Raw genomic sequence first — 25,800 nt, 5'->3', positions numbered from 1 at the left:
TTGTTCAAGAACTAATTGCACATTCTTGCCCAAAACATCATCTCTTTGCTCTGAAGTACTTAACTTTCACCAAGCAAAGCAGATGTCTAAAGTCTTGGCACCAGTTTTTAACCACTGTCTCTGTACAATTGACATGTCTCATTTTGAAGTATGTGGTCTGTCAGTGCTCTCATAAAGCCCTTTATGGTTTACTGCATTCCTGTTTCATTAGGTATGTGATTGTGATTTGCTGAACCCACTGTTGAGAAGGCTTTTTCACCAATTGGTAGATTGACATCTGGTTTTATAAATGATACTAACTCATTTCTGCATCACTTAGTAACTAAACCTTTTTTATTTTTTATAGTTTATCTTTTTTATAGTTGATCACAGTGAGCTAGTAACCTAACTAAATCATTTTAAATAAGATGCTTAATAATAGGTTAAGCCTGCTCTGGATGTTAAGCTAGTGATAATTTTACTGATTTTTGCAGTGCTTAAATGTAAAAGCATTGTCAAATGAAATTTTGCCAACTGCAATAGCTCTGTTAGTGTAAATCAGAAATGACAGGTAAAAATACACCTGCTGTGCCCACATCAGGGTAAATGTCTGCAGGTTGTGGAAATATCACCATTGGATTCAGCCAATTTGTATCAACTTACCAACTATAAGACAGGAGACACACAGGTCTGTCAGCCGGTGCTACTGTCCCAATATTTTAAAAGCAGTGTGCACTCAGTTTCAAACCACCCCAGTATTTTGAGAATAGAATTATATTTTGTAACTCAAACGGAAAGTAAAATAACTTATTAAGTCTATGTCAGGCATACCTCTCAATTTCTTTGTTCAAAAATTCTGGATAAATCAAAAACCAATGGGGGGGAAAAATCTCAAAATCAGAGACATTTGTTAAATATTGCTCTAATTAGCTTGGATAGTTAATAGAACAATAGGTTACACGTCAGCATGCATTTTTCTAAACAATAAGAAATCTCTAATGACTTGCGTCTGTGAAGCGAAATGATAATGGCACCCCTATGCCAGGAAACAGCAAAGCATGCCAATCCCCGACGTCCATTAGCATCTTACTGTAAATGAGCAAGATGGCAGCTTCCAATGCCACCTGTTGGAGACCTCAGGAAAGCCCGCGAAGAACAAGTACAAAATCTTCCCCCAAACCCAACTGGGAGCCCAAACCCACCTTAACCATTTTTTTTTTTTATCTTCAACAGAGCAGAGTTGCCTGCAAAGCAGCATTACTTCCAAGTCATCTTTTTTGCTTTATTTATTTTATTTTTTTTTTGTAATGTTAAAATTTGACATATTTGCTGCAGAGTCAAGCCAACAACTTCCCTTCCATCATTCCAACACAAATTCTGAACCTAAGATGTGTCACCACTGCCTAACTAACCAGTGTTCTAGACCCAACATTCTGTTTAACCAGGTCATGTGACAATTAAAACAAATACGCTTCAATTCTTAACTAATTAAAACACACCATTAAGACTGTTCATGAAAGTAAATGGATCAGCAAAACGTGTAAATTTTAGTCTGGGAGTGGGTGGTTGTGTTCATCTAATCGATACTACCGCATGTTTTCTTCCTATAGTAATCATTCTCATCTTGACACAATATAATGCTTTCTAATAGATCGATAACTTGAAAATTAGAGTAATTGAGATGGCGTGTCTATCACATGCTTTGTTAGTGCACTTTCACCTCATCGTCCTTGTCTTTCCTTATTCCATCCACATATTCTTTTTACAAGATCCCTAAATCTCCTGCTAAGATAGTACCATGGTGGAAACAGAGTAAATACAGAATAACAAATAATTTGGTGTTACCAAGAGCATAACAGCTAAAATGAAATGACTTCCTATCTGTAAAACATGTTCGACTTAGTTTTACAATACCCTGACAATGGATGTGGATTATGCAAAGGCTGTTCCCACAATACTTTTGAAAATAAACTATCAATTAACCACGTATTATGCACCAACCACCATGCAAATCCAACTCCTGCACAGGAAAGCTGCCACCCACAGGCAACTCCAGCACCAAAACCCATCCTCAAAGTCAGCAATCACCCGAGCAGCAAACCACCCGCTCCAGAGCCTCGACTCATGACCACTAGTCTGAGGGATGGAGCAGACCCAGAACCCCAACACCAGGAAAACTAATGTAGTGTGGCCTTGCCCCTAAAGCACAGCACCTGCAGCACTGGGAAACCGCCGAAAGAACAGACAAATGGAAAAAGCAACTCTGAGGCCAGAAACAAGTCTGCTCCTGCCATCTGTGTGGGCAAGACCCCAACCACCATGCCATCAACCTTGGAAACCACTCACAACAAACCTTCGACACTAGAGCCAGGGAAACTGCCCACAATAAAACTGCCATACCAGAGCACGGGTCTCCCCACAAACTCCACTCCAACATGGATCGCATTTCCATTCTCACCAGTTTTCAATCATTATCTATATATTCATCCATGTGTGACAAAGCAGACAATGCAATCCCCCTCCCAAACATACCCAGTCATTCTTGCATTCTCACCGGTAGGATCAGTCTACAGTTCAACTGTGCCCTCTCCAACATGAGCCACAAACGAGAACCACAAACTGGACCAGAGACTCGTGAATACTAAGAGCCACTACTGCCCTATACAGAGTCTTTCTTGATCACTGCTGTCCTATATGGAGTTTTTCTTGATTATGAGCCACAAACAACCCAACCCCAATTGACAGCCAAGACCAGCCACCAGTACCCCCTCCCCTTGCAAGAAAGAGAGAGAAAAAATATATATTTTTCTTATACAGATCACCTATAGCCTAAAACGAAAACCCCACCAGTAATCCAAGGCCTACCTGTTCCACAGGAATGCCTACAGGCCATCTTGGATGCAACACTTGCCTTGGCAAGTTCACGTCAAAATGTGATTCTCTACCCAGTTACTCTCCTAAAACTCCTTAAGCCCTTCACTACGCTTAGCTCATTTCCCCCTTACCTTCCTAATTTCCAATTTAACCCTTTCCTCCCATCCCAACTAGCTTCCTTCCATTCCCCTCTTAATTCCCCTTACTACTTCTGCTTAGCCCCCCACCTGAAGACATCCCTGGACAAATTGGTTTGTTACCAAACTTCATTTATGATTGGATGAAAAATTACATGGTTTTAATACAAGTTTTTTATTCTTTATAAACTCTTTATTAAATCACAACTAAAACAGTGAGCAGGTCCACATATATTAATATAAAAAAGCAAAGCATAGTAATATTTTTTATGAAATATATGCTTTCATTTTCACAATTAGCATTCACATCATTACATACTTTGTTCGTTTCCTTCTTTCCTTTAAAACCACAGTCGTCCTCATCCTGACATTATTCTGTATGTTTGTTCACACAGAATCTGGTTACTACTTTATATAATTTACCCTTTTCCTTTTTTCAAGACTCCCACCTCCAATTAATTTATTTCCTGTACAATATTCAGTACTTCAGTTGCAGTGGGTCTAGATCTTGACCTCCATTTTGTAGTAATTGCTTTTGTTAGTAAGGCTTTACTGTTTGTAGGCATTTCAGCCTTTGTCCCCTGCTCAATGGAAGCATTTCCTTAAAAAAGATTTGTTCCCCCAACATTTCTGACAAAACATTCTGTAGGGAATGTTGTAAAATCTGCAAACTCATTACAATCCCAGAACACAAATTCCCAATTCTCTGCCTTTCCCATTACACACCCAGCATTTGCCTTCTACTTGAGGAAAATTGAAGTTTGCTTGGGATATAAAATGACCTTTGCAAACACTTCTAAGCAAAAATCTTATACCTTCAGGACTTATTTGCATGCTTAGGAGCCATACAGATGTCCTCGCCTAGTTACTTTCTAAGTTGCCTTTCCAGTCTCTCCTCCCAATCTTTTCTTACCTACAGGTTGATTCTTTTTGTTAGCATACAATATTTTATATGTCCTACTAATTACCCCTTTTCAACAGCTGCTTCTTTTGTAGTCTTAACTAAAAATTCTAAGATAGTTGATATTTGACTTCGCAGTCTCTTCTCCTTTACGCTATACTCGTATTGTATTGTCAGTCCCTGGTTTGGAAGACATTGTCTAACTTGCAGTCCAAAATTCCGCTTGGCCTCATCCCTTTCTATTACTTTTCCCTCTCTAGTTATTCGATCCCATTACTTTGGTGCCTTTTACAATTTTCTCTGATAAATTCCAGGTTCCTCGTGCCTGTTTTATGCACCCTTACTTGCAGTTATTCTAATTGGTAAAATCTTAGGTTTGATACCTTTGCCAAGCAGCAAGGTTAGTGATGCATATATGATCAGAACCAGGAAACTCGGATATTATTTACTCTGGGCCTTTTTAACAATGAACACAACCTGACAGAACTTCTGGCTTAGGGTGTGTTTTTGTGTCATTTTCATTTCTGCACATGAAAATGTCATCAGACCCAAAAATTCAGTACAGCGATCAGTAAAGTGAACTGATATGACCTTTTGATCCATTTACAGTTCATGCATACTGCTAATAGTTATGTAGAATAGGCCTACATGCAAAAGCTGGAAACAGGAATATGAGGTCAGAGTCATTCAGCAATAAGAAAAGAAATGAGAGAAGAAAACTGTATGGAGAAGTTGTATGACTGGTGGATTTACTATCAGAGTAGTAGAGAAAAGTGTACTCAATAGTTTAATCTTAGAACAGAAGGAAGTGGTTTGCTTGGGTCACTCATGCTATCAGACCTTTTTGATTCAGGGTGAGGTCTGCAGTTTTGTTGTTTTGTTTTGTAACTATAGCTCTCTTTTACAGGGGGTGATTATATTTCACATATTTTCTTTCACAGTAAAGTGGGCCTTTTAACCACTGTGAAATGAATGACCTGTATAAGGCAAGCAACAGCGAAGTATGTGTCAGTCGCATCTTAACAGAGTGCATATGTGATAAAATAAATGTTTTCTTCAGGCACTGGTTTGGTCTTAAGACTTATTAACTTTTAATGAAGAGCTGTATAGCATAGCAAAATATTAAATGGCATTCCCCTGTGTGGTAGCATTTTATTTATTTTTCATTTGCTAACTGGGATAAAACACTGATCACAATGGACCATTTTCAGGTTGAGCCCAAAATGTTAAAATAACAGGTAGTCAATCTCCTACAGGCTGTTGAGGGAGCAGCTTTGCAGCTTACAGGGCTTCCTCAGACCCAGCCCTGCTGGATGTGTTTCACATGCACAAAATGAGTAGCACCAGAAACACTACCTACATGGATCTGAACTCGCTTGTGATATAAATAGAACATGATTGACAAACTGATATGTGACCCAAAGGAACCCCACACTATGGAGTAGGCTCCCCATCATCCATGACCCTATTCAAACAAAACCTTGACAATTGGATGGGAAATCATATTTTTTCTCCAGTGTGGCCCCCATATCCATAATGGGCAGAGGCCATCAATAAGAAAAGTATTATTCTAACACTCCCTCTACAAATCCTAAGTTACATCTCTACTAACATGCCCCCAAAGACACCCATGATACTCTGGGAACTAAATGGTTTGGGGTGAGTGACTAGGCTTGTAAGGGCCCTAGTAATTGTTAGCCTAGTAACAGCCTATGAACCTATAAACCTGAAACAATGCTTAAAACAGAGATTACAGATAAATGTGGCATCCACAAAGGTTCACACACATTATTGGATTCTATTATTAAAGTAGCAGACACTATTTCCTAATAAGCCTATTATCAGTATATGTATATGTGTGTGTGTGTGTGTGTGTGTGTGTGTGTGTGTGTGTGTGTGTGTGTGTGTATATATATATATATATATATATATAGTTTGTGTAGGTAAGGATGGGGTAAAGAAATGCATTTATTTGTTGACTTTATTAGAGAAGTGATCCATGTAGATCATTCTTCAGCTCTGCCTGGAGTTTACAAGCCAACAGGGTTCCAAAATTAAGTAACTGTAAGTGTGTTCAGAGTTTATTTCTTCGTGCACTATGGATAACATCTTAACTATATCTATTTACCATTCTCTTATGTATCACAAATATTTGTAGCAAAGGGTCACCTTGCAATGGCTCTGTCTGAATCCTAGCCATGAACCTTTGTCTGCCTGCCATACAGTACTATCCTGTTATGTGTACCTCCAGAAATCATTTATCAGTGCAGCAGCATATTGAGTTAATGAAGAGAAGCAGCACCTTCTCTGGCATTGAATGTGTTTGCCTGAAATTGTTTTGATTTAATTCCTTGTACATGTCTGTAACTGTGCTGTTATTAAAGCTGTTTCTTTTACATTTGATCAATGGTATTGCTACTTTATTTTGCATATTTGTCTAGCCCTCTTGTTTGGTGGTGAACTGTAATACTGTGTATGATGGAGGTATGCAGGACTGCAAAGCAATGATATTTGAATACGTCTTCAGAAACAATGTGTAATAACTATGTACAAGTACATCTTGTTTTTGCAAAATGAAAAACCTTGGTCTAAAGTATATACATCTTTTTTCTGTTTTTTCAGATGCAAAGAGAAGTAGTTTACACAAGCCGTGAAGGACCTTACACACATCGTCAGGGCTCTGGCCCACCACCTCCACATTCAGTTCCACATATGCCACCTCAGGCAGTGATTTCCCATTCTGTGCCTCCTTCTCCATCCCGAATCCCATTCGGTGGAGGACGACCTATGATCTTACCAGGGAATGGAACTATGCCCAGAGAGAGAGTCTCTAGTGTTCCAAGTTCAAGATCAATATCACCAAGCCCAAGTGCCATTTTGGAGAGAAGAGATGTAAAACCAGATGAGGATTTGACAAACAAAAATGTTGCAATGATGCGGAATGAAGGCCTTTATGCTGATCCTTACATGTTTATTGATGGACGAATGAGTATGGCGTCTTCACACTCTGGATACACTGGTGATGTGCCCGACCACCTCATAACCTATCACCGTAATACCATGAGACCACCAAATGCTTACCCCAATGCTGCTATGCAAACTGAAAACATGGAACAGGCTTTGTACAGACAAAGGAGCAGAAAGTATGTTGACAGCCATTTACCTACTTTGGGTTCTAAAACCCCTCCCAGCTCTCCGCACAGAGTGACAGACATGAGGGTTGTAGATGTTCATTCCCACAGTACCCATGTGCCTCATTCTCATACTTTGCCACCAGACCAATTGTCTCCTGTTCATCAGGTGTATAAGAAGGACCCTGTGGCCTCCTTGGTTATGGAAACAACAGTTACTAAAACACGGAACACTAATGCTTCACCTGTTCTCACTGATGTTGTTGACAAATCAGTAGGTTATACTGTTGCCACAGCACAGGAAGATACACAGACAAGGTAAGACTACATTGAACAAATCATGTTTTTACTTCCCTATTATGATAAAACAATTGTTATTTGGTGTATTTTTTCTTTTTTAATTTGTATTTAAAAAAAAAAAGTGAGAACTTTGTTAGAGCAAATAAAAGACAGATTATAAGACCTATAACATGTCTGAAAACAGGGTGTCTTATATACTGTGATTTGTATATAATTTATTACCATAGTAGGGAAACATCATATTTTCTAATGAATGTTTTATTGATTCAACTGTGACTTGACAATTCCATAAGTCAGAAATAGCAGAACCTTGCATGTAAATTTCTCAGAAAGTGCCAACACATTGGTATATTTTGAGTGTATCATTTGCACATCTAGTACACTTGTTAGTGGTTTATCAGTTAGGTTATTGTGTGTGTGCTGCTTCTATGAAAAATAACTGGCTGACTTCAGGTGGCACTGAGCAGTTCTGAGGTCATCATTTTCAGTCATCATGTAAGTCGTGCCCTTTTTTTATTCTTCAGGATGACATCTGTGGCAACATCTACTGAATCTGTTCTGTACCTTATCAAATTGTTGTAAATATTTTTTTCATATTGTGATTATAAGTTGTGTTTTGGTATCTATCTCTGTGTGTGTGTGTGTGTGTGTGTGTGTGTGTGTGTGTGTGTGTGTGTGTGTGTGTGTGTATATGTAAGGTCAAAAGTGAAGAATTGGCTTTGTATTAGCGTTGTACATCACAGGGTGTTCTTTGTATATGTGGGTGTGGTCTACATGATTGACAGGTGAACGAGGTGTGTTGTATGAAAAACATGCAAGATTGACAGCCATGCAGATTTAAGTGTGATGTCATGTAGGGCTGCCACCTTTTCAAATGGCCAAAGTGGGACATTTTTGGTACAAACATCAGATTTTACATGCAGACACATGCCCACGGTCAGTACAAAGGATAGAACTTAACTTTTTTGCCTAAATAAAAGCTTATTCTTGTAGCATTTTAGTTGCTTATTCTGTTTCTTATAACATTTAGGTATTTTAGATACAGAATAACTGTTTTATGCAAGTATTACATAAAATATAGGAAATAATTTTGTCCTAAAATCTCAGGACATTTGCCATTTTTACAATTTTTTGTCAGGACACAACTGCCCAAAACTGGGACTGTGCCTCGCAAAGTGGGACAGGTGGTAACCCTAGATGTCATGCATACATTCACTGTTGATCATGCATACAGTAAATGGAATCAATGTATCCTTTTTAAATGTATTAATTCTTTGCAATGAAACTTGACAGTTGCCACTAGAGACTTTGCTATGAGTAAACAATAACTTGTTTGAGTAAGGAATGCGAAAGAAACAGCACTATAACTGCAAGTATTTTTTTTCCTTCATTTGTGCAGGGGGGAAGCCCCCTGCACCCCAACTCCCCACAAATTAAATATACCAACTCAGAGATTGCACTACATTGAGGAAAAGGGTAAACTATAAATAGACAATGAATATTCATGCCACCATCTGTATGAATATTAATAAAGTTTACTAAGACGTCGATGACTACTTGACAGAGGGACATGCTACTGCACATCCTGTGAGGTACTATAATAATACAAAGCTGAAGTAGCTTTGTAAGAATTTTTTGCCTGGTATAGCCTTCATTCTAACAATAATACCCCACAGTGTGGGTACTATTAGGAAATAACAGACTGCCCAGGGGTGCTGTGAGTTCTGATTCTACAGGCGTTTAGAAAATTAGCCATCTGTTAAGTTGTTTTGTATTTGTTTTACTAGTGTTTATAGCTACCTATATATGTGTGTTTGTGTGTGTATGTATGTGTGTGTGTGTGTGTGTGTGTGTGTGTGTGTGTATATATATATATATATATATATATATATATATATATATATATATATATACAGATATTAGACACACAATCAATAAAGCAACAAGCAGGATGCATGTATATGTTATAAAGAAAGACAAAATATGTACAGCAACCAAGCATAAGTTTTAATTAACTTTTAATATACAAATCATGCTTCGTGGAATATAGAAACGCAAACCAAGTTTCCCTCCTCAAAGAGGAGCTGCTTCAGTGTTAAATAATATGTATGTATAGCTATGATATATGCATGCACACAGATATGTATATGTTTGTGTACGTGTGTGTGTATGTATGTATATATACATATATATATATATATATATATATATATATATATGTCTATATAAGATGGATACATATATATATATATATATATATATATATATATATATATATATATATATATTTGTTTTACATTGTTGATTTAAAATTGTTCATCTGCTCCATGTCTGAAGATTGGTATACAATAAGCATTTATTCTTGAAAGAAATATTTTACATCCAAACATAAATGGCAGGTAAGTAATGTCTCCACAATCATATCTACTCTGTCTGTTTCTCACATGCACATGTACAGACACAACAGTTGTAACTAGTTTATAGATTGTATAAGGCTCAGAAATTTGTCTGTGATCAAAAGAGTGAATAAATGCGTAATACCCTGAGTAATATATTTTAGGTCAGTGCTGTCAGATGCACACTGAAAACTATTGCAACTCACCCTACACACACACACACACACACACACACACACACACACACACACACATGTTGACTGTACCCTCAGATATCTGATTTTGGTCAAATGAATGAACATATAAATAAAGTCTTCATTAAGCATGTGCTTCAGTTCATTGCTGACAGTATCACCTTACCTTACCTTACTGCAGCACCAGCACACTTAGGTATACAGACACACACCACACATATATATGCACAAGCATTTCATGAGCTCTCAGTCTTCACCATACTTTGTTTCACAGCAGCTAATATTGGTAAGTGTTTCTGCTGCTTTACTCACTTCTAGAACTGCTGATTTTCTGCTTGCTGATATCTGTTAAATTCAAAGCAGAAAAGTGCAGGCAGAAGACAGCTAAGTGGGCAAAAATTGCAGCTACTAGAAAAAATTGGTCACAGCATTCAGATTTCAAGCCATTAATAGCCACACTTGCCTTTCTTCAGGCACTCCTTGAAAATTAATTTTCTGTTTAAGAATGCAGAATGCCCATTTTATATAATTTATCACATCATGCAAATGTTATATAAAACATGGATGGCTTAATGGAGCATTTTTTCCACGTTCAAATGTATTTAATTGTACCAAAATCAGTCAGTGTCAGTCTGTAAGGCATAAAATGTGTTTCTAGAATACACTGTAGCAACCAGCTTCTGAGTTGTAAAAAGTCAGGCAAAGTCAAGATATTTCGGCTACCCAGTGAAAGGCAATTATTACTACAATCACAAAATATTATTTAAAGCATGACAACTTGTTGAAGTGCCCTTTACAAAGTCCTGCTTTCATGAAAGCCCTTCAGTGACACACATATTCTAGACAAAGTACTTGCCACATCTTGGAGGAAAGAAAATAATTGGGTTTTGTCAAAAAAAAATTAATTAATTTACTCTAAGATACTGAAATCTTCAAGTTGGTTATATATATATATATATATATATATATATATATATATATATATATATGGGTCTATTGCTTTTCATCGAATACCACTTATTCAAAAAAGAGCAGTAGACCGCTCAGTTATGTGAAAGTGCACTTATTCGAAAGTGCACTTTTGCGAACTCAGCTTCTACAAACGGATCGCACCACAGTGGAGGACAGCAGGAAAACGTGCTATGTCCACCACTGTGGTGCGGTAGTTATGGACCTTAGGGTTAGGGCATGGGTCATGGTAAGGGGATAGCCCTACTAGCTATCCCTTACCATGACCCGCGCCCTAACCCTAAGGTCAGTGACTACCGCACCACAGTGGAGGACAGGCTATCCTCCACTGTGGTGCGGTAGTCACAGACCTTAGGGTTAGGGCGCAGGTCATGGTAAGGGGATAGCCCTACTAGCTACCCCCTTACCATGACCCATGCCCTAACGTCCATAACTACTGCACTAAACATCAGTACGTAGCCCGTTCGCTGAAGCGGGTTTCGCAAAAGTGCACTTTCGATTAAGTGCACTTTCGCGTAACCCAGGGTCTACTGTGTGAGTTCAAAGAAGTGTATTTTTGAACTTATACAGTAGACCCATATAGATAGATAGATATATATATATATATATATATATATATATATATATATATATATATATATATATATATATAGATAGATATTTATATGGGTTTATATGACTTCATTGGATACTCGGAATTCATATGGTTGAGACTATATGATCGAGTTTTTGGAAGCTCAGAATACAAAAAAAAAGCAAATCTATGTGTTTTGCAGAGGGGCTACATACCACACACCCCCTGCAAATTATATATGCCAACTCTGAGATTACACTACAATGGAGAAAAGGATAAATTTCCCAGTCCCCACTGTACCGTTATCTACATAGAACTACTTCAAAGGGTGATTTACCCTTTTCCCCTCATAGATGCACATAGAATTTTTTTATATATATTTCGAGTTTTTGGAAATTTGATGTAGGCATATAAACCCGCACGCATGTGTGTGTGCATGTGTATATATTTATTTATATATTTATTTATTGACAATTGATTACTGGTAAAGTCTGACTAGATAGAAGGCCACTGTCAGTGAAGGCCCAGGGAGAAAAGCTCCAAATTCTTACAAAACATTTTGAGAACAATAATTTTGCAATCTTCAAAAATAAAAAAAAATCTGCAATTAAATAATTGTAACAAATTAGACATAATATAAAAACATTTGGTTAGGAATCAGTGCAAGTTACATGACAGTCATTTAATATTTACAGACATTTTAGACAGTTTATAGAGAAATTAAAGGTAAGTTAGTCTAATACAACCAGGAATTGCAATATGAAGTGAGGGGAAAACAGGCTTGTGATATCTTTAGAGAGAGAGTCAGGGAAGAGGATTTGATAGAAGTAATGAAGCAAGTGAAGAAGGGAGAGTAAGGAGGTATAAGGAATGAAATGGTACTTGTTCACATTTAGGGATCTAGTTTATCCTGGTTTTGAGCAAAAACAGAACCAGATTTTAGCTAGGCATTCTTTCAGAGTGGTTTTGATGATGAATACAGATGAGGAGTTTCAGACCTTAGCAATCTTGTACGAGAACAGACAATGCCCAACAGATTTGCTACATCTGTAGACAGGCAGGAGTTTTTGGTCACTGGATAGCAATGATAACTGGGAAGCTATTGGTGTAGAATGGATTTTAGTGCTAGACAGCCACATATAAGGATCTGTTCATTAAGAAATGCACTGTAATATCATGAGTAATACTTGATCCCCTCTCAGTGCCTTTTAAGTGGATGTGGTTTACTTATTGAACCATATTTGCACTGCTGCTGTTGTTCTGATGTACATTAAGAAGAAACCAAGCATGTTTTGTCTAATTGGTGACACAATTGGTGAACCATGCCATTTAGTTGTTACAGCTACATATCAAGAGATTTATTTATCAAGGCATCTGTGTGAATTATAGTTTTAAAAAATTATACCATAAAGTAAAACTGGATCCTGGAATATGTAATTTGTGCACCTGAAGTCTATGTTGCCCTTTCTAGTTCCCAGCCTGGGCTCCCAACTGTAAGTGCTCCATATTGTCAAAGTTGCAGTCTATGTTGAACTAGGTCATTACCACTGAACTGCAGAAATCTGCATATACGTAACACTCGTGATTCTGTGATTTTCTTCTTTTTACTGATAGTGTTTTACTTTGCTAGCTTGAAGTTGTTTTCATCTGTATTTATTATGTCCAATGCAACTGTTAACAAATGTATTTTCAGAATAACTGTTTTCATTTTCAAGTGTTGTGCTATGGTGGCATTTTGTTTTTATATGCTTTTAAAGAAGAAGGATACACACTTTATTTAAGCAGAGTCTTCCAATTTGCTTTTCTGCCTGCACCACTGTGAAGTGTTTTAGTAGTAGAACATGATTACTGTTGTAAAATACTTGTTATGATTGCTATTTACAGAATGAGTGTTTGAAATATTATTTTGTTTTGTTAAACTCCATTTGGCTTTCAATAAGCAAAAGTTTGCACTTTGAGGGGGTTGTTGAAGAGTTTGACATAGTTTTAGATGTTTTCTTTGGCCAGTCACTAAAAATTATTGTACTGTGCCTTGATTTCCTCTGTAGCTCCAATTCCTTTGCCTGCTACTGATTTAATTGTAAGCTTGGCTTCCATTAAAATTATGTTTTGAATGTGTAATTCAATTCGATTTTTAGATCATGTGTTCTTTTTTTAAAAAACAGCTTTATTGAAAACATTATTGTAATGAACAAATATTTTGAAAAAGATTGAACAAAAAATGTTTTTGAATTACAGTATTTAAAAAGAGAAATATGAATACAATAACTATAATAAAAAAACTATATACAGTGATGTTCACTATATTTCAAACAACAAGATCAGTTAAGTTAATATTTTTGCAAAAAAAAAAAGATAAGGGAAAAAGGATAAAAAAGAAAGATTACTGCATTAATCATTTATCCAGTTCTTTAACTAATAGTTCATGTATGTTTTCTCATTTGTAATATTTGTATTCCTCATAGATTTAAATTTAATAGTCAACATTTCTAACTTGGATATTTCCAAGAGAAGACCTTTAAATTCTTTAGATGAGGGAACAGATGAGGACTTCCAGTTTTTTGTAATTGTTTTCCTGGCAATGGACAATATAGACCAGAACAAATAATATTTGCTTTTATTTATACAGTCTAGAACAGGTGTGTTGAGTAATACAAGTGATTTGGCAAGCACAAAATTGTCTGTAAAAATTGCCTATTAAAAAATTTTAACTTCTTCCCAAAATTTCTTTAATAACGCACAATCATAAAATATATAGTTCCAGTCAGTGTTTGTTTCTGTATTACATCTCCAGCAAACAATATCTTGTTTAATTATCTTACTCATTTTTTTGTGGAGTGAGAAAAGATTTATGTCAAAATCTTCATGTGAAGATTCTCCATTTAAGAGAAGAAGTGATTTTACTGGCTGACCGAAGGAAATTAATTTTGTCTTTTTCTGAGGGAATAAAATTATTGATTACAGAAAATGTATTCCAATAGCTATCTGAATATACATCTAGATCTTGTTTAATTACTCTATAAATATATGATATACTATTTTTAACTGGTAAATTATTATGAGTATATAAAATCAAATATTGGATAAGTTTGGGTATTGAATTCTTAGCATTTGAGGGAATTAAAACTAGTTTATCTAGAATATATTTTCTAAACTCTTGCAAATCTAACCAAAGTAAAATGTTAAGATTATATTCATCTACAAGAGCAGTAATAGATTTTGCCTCATTTTTATTTATCATTTGATGCCAAAACATTAATTGTTTTTGCTTAAATAGTAACATTTCAGAATAGTCTGTAGACAGAATTATCTCTTGTGTATAGACGGATCTATATTAGAACATCGAAGTTTCAAAACTTCGAATGTTCTAATATCGACCCCTATTCAGTGAAAGCTGAAAATATCGAAGAAACAGAAAACCAAATTTTTTCCTAGGGAAAGAATTTGGTTGTCCATTTCTGTTGCTTCGGTATTTTCAGTGCTGTGGTGGAAAGTTACGGGTCGGGTTTAGGTAAGGGTGCAATTGAGTGCGGGTTAGGTTAGTTACGATTAGGGTGTGAGTTAGGTATATGTACGATTGTGTGGATGTGAGGGTTAGGGTGCGGGTCAGGTAAGTGTGTGATTGTATGGATGTGGGGGTTAGGGTGGGGTAGGTGAGTTAGGGTTAGGGTGCGGGTGAGGTGAGTGCGCAATAGTGACAAACCTTAGGGTTAGGGTTTGGGTTAAGGTAAGTGAATAGTTAGTGGTGTGTGTATAGTTTAGTGTAGGGTTAGGTGTAAGATTTTAGGTGTATGTGTGTGGATTGCTGTTTGGTGTGCTTGTGTTGTGTGAATGTGTTTTTGAACAGCGAATATTCTTTATCTAGGAAAAAATTTGCTATTCTGTATGTTCGATGTTTTCAGCTTTCGCTGAATACGGGTCGATATTAGAACATTCGAAGTTTTGAAACTTTGATGTTCTAATATAGACCCATATAGGCAATAGGAAAGATGAGAAACAACCAATTCTCAAAGATTCAAAACCTAAACACATAGTATTTAAAGGCCTTTAGAATTAAAGTTACATAAGTAGATTTAAACATTTGAGTGTAATAATTGGAAAAGTAATCTCTTAAATTCCATATAAGTGAATTATTTACTAGCTTTGATAGATGGATATTACCTTTATTTTTTGGTATTTTGGGATAAATTTAATATAATGTCTTTCCACTTTTCTAAATACTCTCCATCTACAAGATAAACAATTGTTTTAATTACTGATTAGATTGACGACATTTCTAGATTTGGTAAAGATATGCCTCCATTTTCCTAACTGTACATATGATAGGATAATGCAATTCTAGGCTTTATTGGATGCCATAATTTATTTTTAATCAGTGTGTTAAATTTTGTAATAAAAGAGCTTGTAGGGGGAATAGAAATAGATTGTATTGTGCATAATATTTTTGGAAGCAAGATCATCTTTATAATGGAAAGTTTTTCATCCATTGTGAATAGAATTATGTTCCATTTGCTTATTAGAGTCTCTATAGCTGTTAAACTTTTACTATAATTTAGGTGTAAAATGTCTTTAATATTAGTTGTTTTAGTTATACCCAAATATGCTATTTGTTGAGATTGAGGTATATATGTTTATATTCAACTTGTATATTATAACTTTTTGAGCCTATTAGAAGAATTTGAGTTTTATTGTTATTAAAATTAAGATCAGAACCTTTTTGAAATATATCCATGTTTTTGAACAATTCTTATAAGGTGTGATTAGTACCACCAAGAGCGATTTATCAATACATCATCAGCAAACATTTGGATTTTTGATGTTTCATTAAATTTTAATCCATAACCTTGTATACTATTGTTATCTCTTAAGTTTGCCCAAGGTTCCATAATTAACATGAACAAAAGAGTAGATAAAGGGCAACCATGCCTGGTCCCTTTTGCAATAGGTATGTTCTGGGATACATTTGTACCAATTTTTATGTAGGCTTGACTTCCATTATATAATTGAGTAATAAGATAAATAAAGCTATTAGCGAAGTTTAACTCCTTCAATAAAATAAAAAGATATTCCCAATTAACTGAGTCGAAAGCACAGTTGATATCTAAACTAACTAGAGTTAAATTATTCTTTAAGATTTTCACTGATTCAATTAATGTTATTGTTCTTTTGATGTTATCCTAGGAAGTTCTATTAATTATAAAACTTGTTTGATCCATGTTTACCAGGGATGGTAAAAACTTTTGAGTCTATCAGCATAAACATTTTATAGTCTGTATTTAACAATGAAATGGGCCTATATGAAGCACATTTTGTAGGATTTTTATTGGGCTTTAGTATAGGTGAAATAAATATATACTTCCAAGAAGGGGGTATAATGTTATTATTTTGAGCTATATTGAACACTGTATCTAACAAAGTTAAAGCTTTGGCAGTTAAAACTTTGTAGATTTCGGAAATTATACCATCGTTACCAGGAACTTTATTTTGCTTAAGTTTAGTAATTTGATCTTTTATGTCTTTAAAAGATATTTGTTTATCTATTAATTTTATTTGTGTTTCTGATAGTCTGTTCTTTATATTATTATTAATAAAAGATTGAATATCTTTTGTACCATTAATCATGTCATTGGGTTGATTAGTTTTAAGAAAAAATTTCTAAACTCACTTAATATATTTGGTAAGTCAGATACCATTTTTCTTTTTGTTGGAGAATAGACTTCATTAATTTCATTAAACTTATTTAACCTTTTAGTTTTGTTAGCTAAAGTATTCATAGATCTAGGATGTATAGAAACATTTAGAAGTTTGTATTTCTCCAGATTAATCATGAGTTTATGATTTAAAGTTTCTATATATTTATTGTTTAAAGTAGTTATTTCATTTATTCTAGTTTTCTTATATGGATTTCTTGAAACATCAAGTCTTAAAGTGTCAATTTTATTTGTATATCTTGGAGTTCTTTATCCCATGAAATTCTTTTCTTCTTATACCAATCAAGAATTTTACCATATAGGTAAGCTTTTAGAGCATCCCAGATGTATACTTAAGAGGTTCCCTGAGTGTTATTAAGCTCAATAAAATGTTGTACTTCTATAGTAAAAAAAAAATCAATGAAGTATTTTAGTTTAGTTATGTATGTGGGTATCCTTTTAATTTGAACATTAAATGTGGAATTTAATATAAAATCAAATGTTATGGAATTATGGTCTGAAAGGGGACATGAAATCACTTTTGAGTTTAATAAGGAATCCGCTATGGTCTGAAAGGGGACATGAAATCACTTTTGTGTTTAATAAGGAATCAGCTAAGTTTTTAGAAATTAATACCCTGTCTATTCTTGAGTATGAATTATGTCTATGTGTGTAAAATGTATAAAACAGTGACTTGGCATCTGTAAAATTATTAATATCCTTCAGCACGTATGAACCTGAGAATTCATTCAATAATTTGGCTGTTGCTGGAATTTTCCTTTTGCCATTAGTACTAGAGTATTTTATATCTGAGATACAATTAAAATCTCCAGCAAGAATAATATTACCTTTAGAAAACTGTACTATATGCTCTATATGTTGTTTTACTGTTGTAAGACCAATGCCAGGAATCAAGTCAAAATGTTTTTTATTAAATTCTATAACAACTGTAGGTAACATCCCTTTATTATCTTTGTATGTGTCAATTATTTTAGGCATAGGTAATGTATTTTTCCATAGTATGGCCACTCCTCTTTTTTTTTTTTTTTTTTTTTTTTTTTTTTCCTGTGCATGTTCAGAGCTAATGAAATGTTTGTAAGATTTGGATTCCAGTTTTGTAATATCTTCAGTTAGTAGATGAGTTTCTTGGAGAAATATTGGTTGAGAATTATGTAGTTTAAGATATTTATTCATAGATCTTCTCTTGTTAGGATTATTTAATCCATTAATGTTTAATGATATACACATTAAAGATAAAATGTTGATTTTTCTGAATATTAGTTGGTTAATTTTCCCTTTTTTCCATATTTAAGAACTCAATAAAACTTGACTGTAAGGAAGACCATTATAAGTTACATATGAAGCACATAAAACATTTATCCAATAAGATATGTGTATATCAAATTAAATTTTGTAAGACTTAGTGAACATCATAATAACTATTAACAGAAATTTACATTTACTAATAACATAAACATTCTCTAAACACCCTCCCCCCGGAGTTGAAAACTCCTACTTTGAGTGACATCTGCCACCCAAATTGACCATCTAACTAGCAACAACACTCATCTCATCCCCACTTAAATATATCTGTTGCATATTTTAACATTATTAAGCAGTATATATGACTAAAAAAAGAAAGATTATGAAATAAAATACTTCCATAACAATTGTATGTAATTATTCAAGAAACATATTAAAATATGTCAAATGTAACTGTTTCATTTTGAATTTATGATGTTATATTTTAATATCACTTCAAGTCTTCATATAACATCATAAATTCAAAATGTTTTACATATAAAATAAAGGTCATAACTAATTAATTTGCAATGAATTGCTATAATGGTCCATAAGCAAAGCTATACCCTGAAGAACTTTTGATCCTTACTATGAGCAATAGTCTAAGTGTGTAGTCAGTGTTGGGGAGGTAATTCAGTGACCTAGAAATTCTACAAGCCTATAGTCCAACATCCCCGTCTGTTTATTCATTATGCCAGTAAACCAAAAACGAACATGACAACCGTGCTGATAGCCACAATTCTTTATTTTATGAAGCGCTTTTCGTTTGGGTACAATTCTCGAACTTCTTCAGATAAAATAATTATAAATTAACCATATTTAAATACCAATTCAAGCAAGTCAGGTAAATGTTTGAGGTATAGTACATAGTACAAATTCATACAAATTTATATAATAGGTCTGCTGCAGAGTAAAATGAATTGCTGTTGATTGAAAGAAAATAGTCAGTCTGATATTTTAGATTATTTATTTATATATATATATATATATATATATATATATATATGTACAATTTTAATTAACTATATATGTACAATTTTATGTTTTTAAAGAGCTTTTGTAATACATTTAGGAATGTTTATTTAACTAATCAAGTAAGAAGTATGTACCTTTAAATTAGTAAGGTCTGATACCAGCTGACTTGCTTGAATTGGTATTTAAATATGGTTAATTTATAATTATTTTATCTGAAGAAGTTCGAGAATTGTACCCGAACGAAAAGCACTTCATAAAATAAAGAATTGTAGCTATCAGCACGGTTGTCACGTTAGGTTGTGGTTTGCAGTTTGAACATTTTCGTATTTTGGTCATTATGCCAGTAACTAGTAACACTACCTCCCCATCTCCATGTAGCTAAAAACAAGAGCATAATAAATACTGACTTAGTTTCACACCATAAAAATGAAATTCCACTAAAATCCTCTGTATTTTCTAAGAACGAGTGTAGCATATTTTTGTGACCAGTAGGGAATTGTCCATGACTGGGAAGTGATCATAGGTGGACAGACAACTTTTCAGGAAATTAACTTTATTTATTTTTTAAACCTTTCCTAACCTGAATCAGCCTCCATCTCCCTCAGAATATAGCAAAACATTAATTAATATACAAGACACGAAATCAACTAAAGTAAACTATGTTGCTGCAACCTGTAAAAGCATACATCTGCATCTCGGATTACACTGTGCGCACTGAATTACTTTCATTCAGATTGTTTTGTTTCATTCATTATTTGTTGACCTTCACCCTGCACCAGAATTATCACCAGAATTATTCCCATATCTGTCTTCTAAACTCTGTAGAATAATGTAAAATTCAGTATAGGTCTCATGTAATGATTTTATAATATTTTAGTGATGTTGCTATGTATATTATATGTTTGTTATACAAGTCAGAGAAAGCTTTACTTAAATAAACAAAAACTATTATAATAAGTATTAAAAATATGAGTTTAAATGTATCAGAACTAACTGTTTACAAACACTCGCAAATGCTTTATCATAACAGTCATGTTATGCAGATCACTTAACTGCATTTCTTTCATTTGTCCTGAAGATGGCATTAGAGACCATCTATTCAAGTTATTATCTTGCGTTGTGAAGTTCATCTTGCATTGCGAAGTTCCTCAGCACGGAGTTCATAGTAAACATCTCCATGGAAACAATACTCTTTTCTGCCTTCACTTCTAGCAGCCATAGTGCGATCGCATCACAGTGCTGTTTTCCAGGTCAGATGCACGAGACTCAGGAGGGAAAACATGTGCAGCTTTTCACTACCAAAGCTGTTGAATACCTCGGGACGAGTCCGGGACAAACAAAACAGGCAGAAAAAAAGCAAAAAGTGAAGGAGAGAGCTGATATTCAATACAGCAAACACAAACTCTGTCTCCCAAACCCAACAATCCACTAGACCACCACAGATGTACCAATCAACACCAAACCCTCCATTTCTCCACAACTAATACCAACAAAAAACCAAAGCTACTTTACAATACAACAATCAAGGAATCCCACTACAGCAGCTAAGCAAAAGCCATCCATACAACATTATACCCACACAGTCCCAGCTTCAAATAAACATCCGATGACAAAATCAAGACACATCAGCTCATCAAAAAACATTTCTCATGTCTATTACCACAACCACCAGCATATCTCACTACCAGAACAGCAAATGGGAAATATTATCAACAAAGCAACATTATGGTAACAATAACCATGAAAAATCTCTCTTCACAGAGAGACAAGGCAACAAAACAACAAACAAAAAAAAAATAAAGAAAATTTCTACAGTATCAAAGACCCTTGTTTTACCATCTTTAAGTCCCCATATTTGCTGTAGTCCCCAAGATACCATATAATTCACTAACCAAATATATGGAGCATCTATAATAACAATCAGCTAATAGAATTAAAAAATAATAAATAAACTAAATAGCTTTTACTTGCTATAGTAATCAAGCCACATTTAATAAAGTAAATTAGGTTTACAAATATGTCATTGAAACAACTATATATATATATATATATATATATATATATATATAAAGATTTAAACAATAGAAACTCACCTGTTGAACCATTTCCATCTCCCCAACTTCTGGGTTAAGTAATAAATCTTAGATAAAGGAAGGCTAGTGTAAAATATCTTAATTTAATCACTTATTCTTGAGCTTCTTTTTATGTTCAGAGATTTTCCAGGAACTGTTGTCAGCATTTCTTTTGACTGGCATTTGCCCAGTCCATATCTTCTATTTTATCAAACAGTTTGCTTGTTTTGACAAAAGTGATGGTAGTTTCTATGTCATCAAATATTTTTGGACCATCTTGAAGAAATGTTTTTATTCTTTTGGAAATAATAGGTGAGATTTTATTTGGGCTTTTTTAAGTTTTTTTTTAACATTGGCAGGAAAAGCTTTCTTTTGGCTGTTACAGAAGATGAGTAATCATTATCAAAGTATATGACATTTTCTTTATATTTAATAGGTTTAGCCCATGCAGTCTTTAACACTATCTCCTTATGTGATGATAGAAACTTCACTATAACAGATTTAGTAGAATTGGATTTACCTTTTTTTGAAGAAGAAAGAACCTGTGGGCTCTCTCTATCCCAAATGAGAGACCTTCAGGAAGCTGCAGTATCTCGGGAAGCCAAGAAGTTAAGAATGTTTCCATATTACCTTCTTCAACATTATCAGGTAAACCAAAGACCCTAATATTATTTCTTCTTGATCTATCCTCTAGATCATCAACTTTTGTTTGTAAAAGAGTATTTTGTTTTAAGAAAAAGTCTGTGTTATGCTCATCTTCTTGAATTCTAGTGTCCGTATCATTCAGTGAAGTCTCTGTTCCTGTAATCTGTCTCTTTTGTTGCTTGAGGTCTTCATGTAACATTTCCATTTGTTGGGAACATTTTTCTTTGAAATTGTCAAACTTTACATCCATTCTTTCAATTTTTGTTGTCAGTTCTTGAATATAAGATAATAGTGACTGAATTTCCTTCTTAATAGTTGTTTCTTGAAGAGTAGATTTGGAGAAGCTCATTCTGTAGCCTGGAAAATAAAAAAATATATAGAAATGTTTATATACTATCCTAAAGGATAATTAGTAGATTTCAAATATGTAAAAAAAAATAGGATAGATCAATTCAAAACATCCTGTCATAAATATTCTAAAAAGGCAGAGCAGAGAGAAAGTGCTGTTACTCAGTGCTCATCTTGGCCATCCCCCAGATCATGTGTTCTTGATTAATGTTTGCTGAACTTTGACTACTCTAAATTTGATGTGTATATTTGTGGACCTATATATTCTAATATACTTGCATATTCTTTAAAGTTGAAGTTGTTTTTTTTTTCCAGAAAACATTACAACAAACTTCTGTTTGTTTTTTGAAAAATTTTATAGGGATAGTTGCACCCCATAACTCTCGCCATATTTACAGTAAACTAACTTTGAGGTTTTGCTACCTCAGACTTAATGGAAAAACTAAGCACATCCTTCACCCTGAGGTAAATTAACCTTATATTTGGAGGTCTGGTGGTGTGGGTGCATAGCCCACATATTACTGAGTACAGAGCATGCAGTCCCCACCCCCTGAAAAAAAAAACGGAATCAGACCAGTAGTACTTTAATTGTTGTCGGTATAACTTGTAAATTATGGTACTGCATTTCACTAAATTAAACAGAATCATGGTTAATGTTAGTAAAATGTTTTCATTCAGCATTGCATTGATTTTTTCAGGGAGTAAAATATTCCCTTTAATATGTTTTGAAAGATGCTTTCAGTTACAGTACTACTTTGAGTTTATAATGGATAGCTCTCCTACTTTTCGTGTACATCCATTTTACTTACAGCTGCTCTTTCTTTTCTTCCGTAAGTGACTCTGAGCTTTAGTTTTCTGCTTTTCCACTGCACACAAGAATATGAAACACTGAAAAAAGCAGAGGGAAAGACATTCATTTTCACATATTATCAAGACTACACTACAAAGGAAAAACCCACATAGCCAATGATCCTTTACCACTTAACTGCCAATCCTTCACCTTTCTGAGCAGCAAATAAAAGTCAAATTGCTGTTGCTAATTGTAAGTTGTGTGACTGTAAAAGTGGACACTTCAATAACTGCTCACTCAACTTAGGAACAAAAAAAAAAAACTAATAATTTTTTTTAACTACAAGTGATGGCAGCCATGAGAGAATACCTGTGATATGTAACCAGGATGTAGGGTTCGCATAGATCTACCTGCAGTTATGTATGTTTACTCCCTTGACTTCACATTAAGAAAAGACCCCATCTCACAGTGAGTAAATATATAGATAACTCGCACACTTGGGCTATGTATCTTAAATGCAATTTACTTTGTATGTTGTAATATCTTTCCATTTAGGCTGCGGGTTACAGTAAAAAAGTGGTTGTGTTCCTTTGTCATTTTATGTTTATTCCTGTATCATTACACGAGTATGTGATAATGAAACTGTCCTGTTTTGGTTAAAATGATGTACATTCTCTATAACTAGAGCTCATAACATTTAATGTTGTATGGATTGTAACTGTTTTAATCCACTCTTGCTACATGTTTTATTCCATCTCTTTTTTTACATTTTATTAAAAAGTTTTTTGAAATGTATTTCTCTTACTCAGGAGGTAGTCTGTTAAAAGAAGCATGTCCAAACAACAGCCAACGTGTACTGCTGTCTTGCTTCCATTACAGTCATTGTTCTAGTCATTCCTGTTCAACATGAAGTTTCCAACACTCTGGTGGCACAAGTACCTTCTTGCCTTTCATTGCCTGGGGTGCCTTATATAGCTTCATGTACTTTCTAGACAGCTGTCATGCTTGGATAAGAGAAGCAAGATGGCTGCTTACTCACACAATGAAATGTCCTGATACTTATTCCCTTTCACTGCACGCTTCTCAACAACTTTCAAATCTAATAATGCAGTGATGTTAGCCTCAGTGCTACAAACTGTCAGTTGATTCACTTGCTTTGTTCAGGCATTCCTAATAAGAAAACTTGAGGAGGGATACACAAAAAAAGTCATGGAGTATGCCATGGTTTAAGACTGACTGTATTACTCATGCTTCTCTGAAGAATTTGTCATGTGGTTGCCTCATTTATCATGCTAAAATTCAGCTTTTTTGCAGTAAGAGTGTATTCATCAAACACATACACACATGCACAGCTGATGCTTACCCCCTTCTGATACCGATTTATATGTTGCTAGTTGGACACTAGCAAAATCAGGCAGTTATCAATCAACTCTTCCCCCAGCCATAACCATAATACCAACAGGAGATTGAAGTTTAGGAATGAAAGTGACCTTTGAAGTTCCTATTATGTAATGTCACTTTTTTGTTATAAAACTGTAACACCAATCTGATTGAGATTCTATCAAAGGTTATTTATTTATTTACTTATTTACTTAATGATTGATTGATTGATTTGTGGTCTCAAGCAAACCCTGCACTGTTTTGTGTGGTGCTTTCCTCTGATGATGAACTGCCAACATCCTGTATTTTTCTTTTGCAGTGTAGTACTCCTTGTAGGATCATGACAACATTTTATACACAGCTGCATGAGAATTGTTTTCTATGTTAGGATAATAACCATTCCTAGGCTTTGGCATTTCATCATTCATTGGGTGGTTTGGTTTAATGTCACAAACCAAACACATGCTGTAGGTGAACTTGTAATCCTGCAGACAGCCCATAGGTATGCGTACTGATGGTATTTGCAAATTGTATTGATGGTATTTGCAAATTGTACATTTTTTTTATCTGTCAGAATGTTGACCAAAAACATTGAAACTCAAAATATCAAAAAGTCCAAATTGGGCTTTAGCATGGTTTCTGTGTTTGTGTGTGGGGAGAGATCTTTTTGCTCACTCTGTTGCAGTTGCTGTTTTGTTCTTTAATGTTGTTTGGTCCACAGATGGATCAAGGTCAAATGGGGCCCTAGGCAGTGTAATGGATCAGGGGCCTCCCCACAGCTATTGCATTGTCCCATTACTTGGCTATCTCTCCCCATTTACCATAAACACTGTTCAAAACTCTCAGTGTGCTTACTGTTTTCTGCTTTACTTCGGCAATGACAAACACTGATAGACATTTGCTAAACAAAGCAATACAATGAAACAGACAATATTAAAGCTTCTCTGCCCTTGAAGCTCATATTTACTAAAACAGCACTGAAACCCACATTCAAAGAAAATGCATCTGATCAGGAGAGGGTTGTTTACCTTTGGGTGTTTTCAAATCATAGGCCCCTTGCACACATTTTTAGGACTGTGCAAAAATGCAAGAGTTCTTTAATTCACTGTCCTGGTTATATTAAATTATATTCGTTATATAGTA

At 34.6% G+C, this 25,800-nt stretch overlaps 1 protein-coding gene across 9 annotated transcripts in view; it reads left to right on the top strand.

The window, feature by feature from the left end:
- KIAA1217 (KIAA1217 ortholog) overlaps positions 1 to 25,800 on the top strand; it is a 2,251,763-nt gene that overhangs the window by 1,866,044 nt on the left and 359,919 nt on the right. For all 9 annotated transcript variants that reach the window (XM_044089846.1, XM_044089843.1, XM_044089841.1 and 6 more), the window contains one exon: positions 6,514 to 7,340. In XM_044089846.1, the coding sequence (XP_043945781.1) occupies positions 6,514 to 7,340 (827 nt within the window). The remainder of the gene's footprint in view (positions 1 to 6,513; positions 7,341 to 25,800) is intronic.

The sequence above is a fragment of the Protopterus annectens genome, chromosome 12.part0 (genome assembly GCF_019279795.1).
Source record: "Protopterus annectens isolate FY-2018-M chromosome 12.part0, PAN1.0, whole genome shotgun sequence".
Taxonomy (NCBI): domain Eukaryota; kingdom Metazoa; phylum Chordata; order Ceratodontiformes; family Protopteridae; genus Protopterus; species Protopterus annectens.
This window is presented reverse-complemented; position numbering and strand designations above follow the sequence as displayed.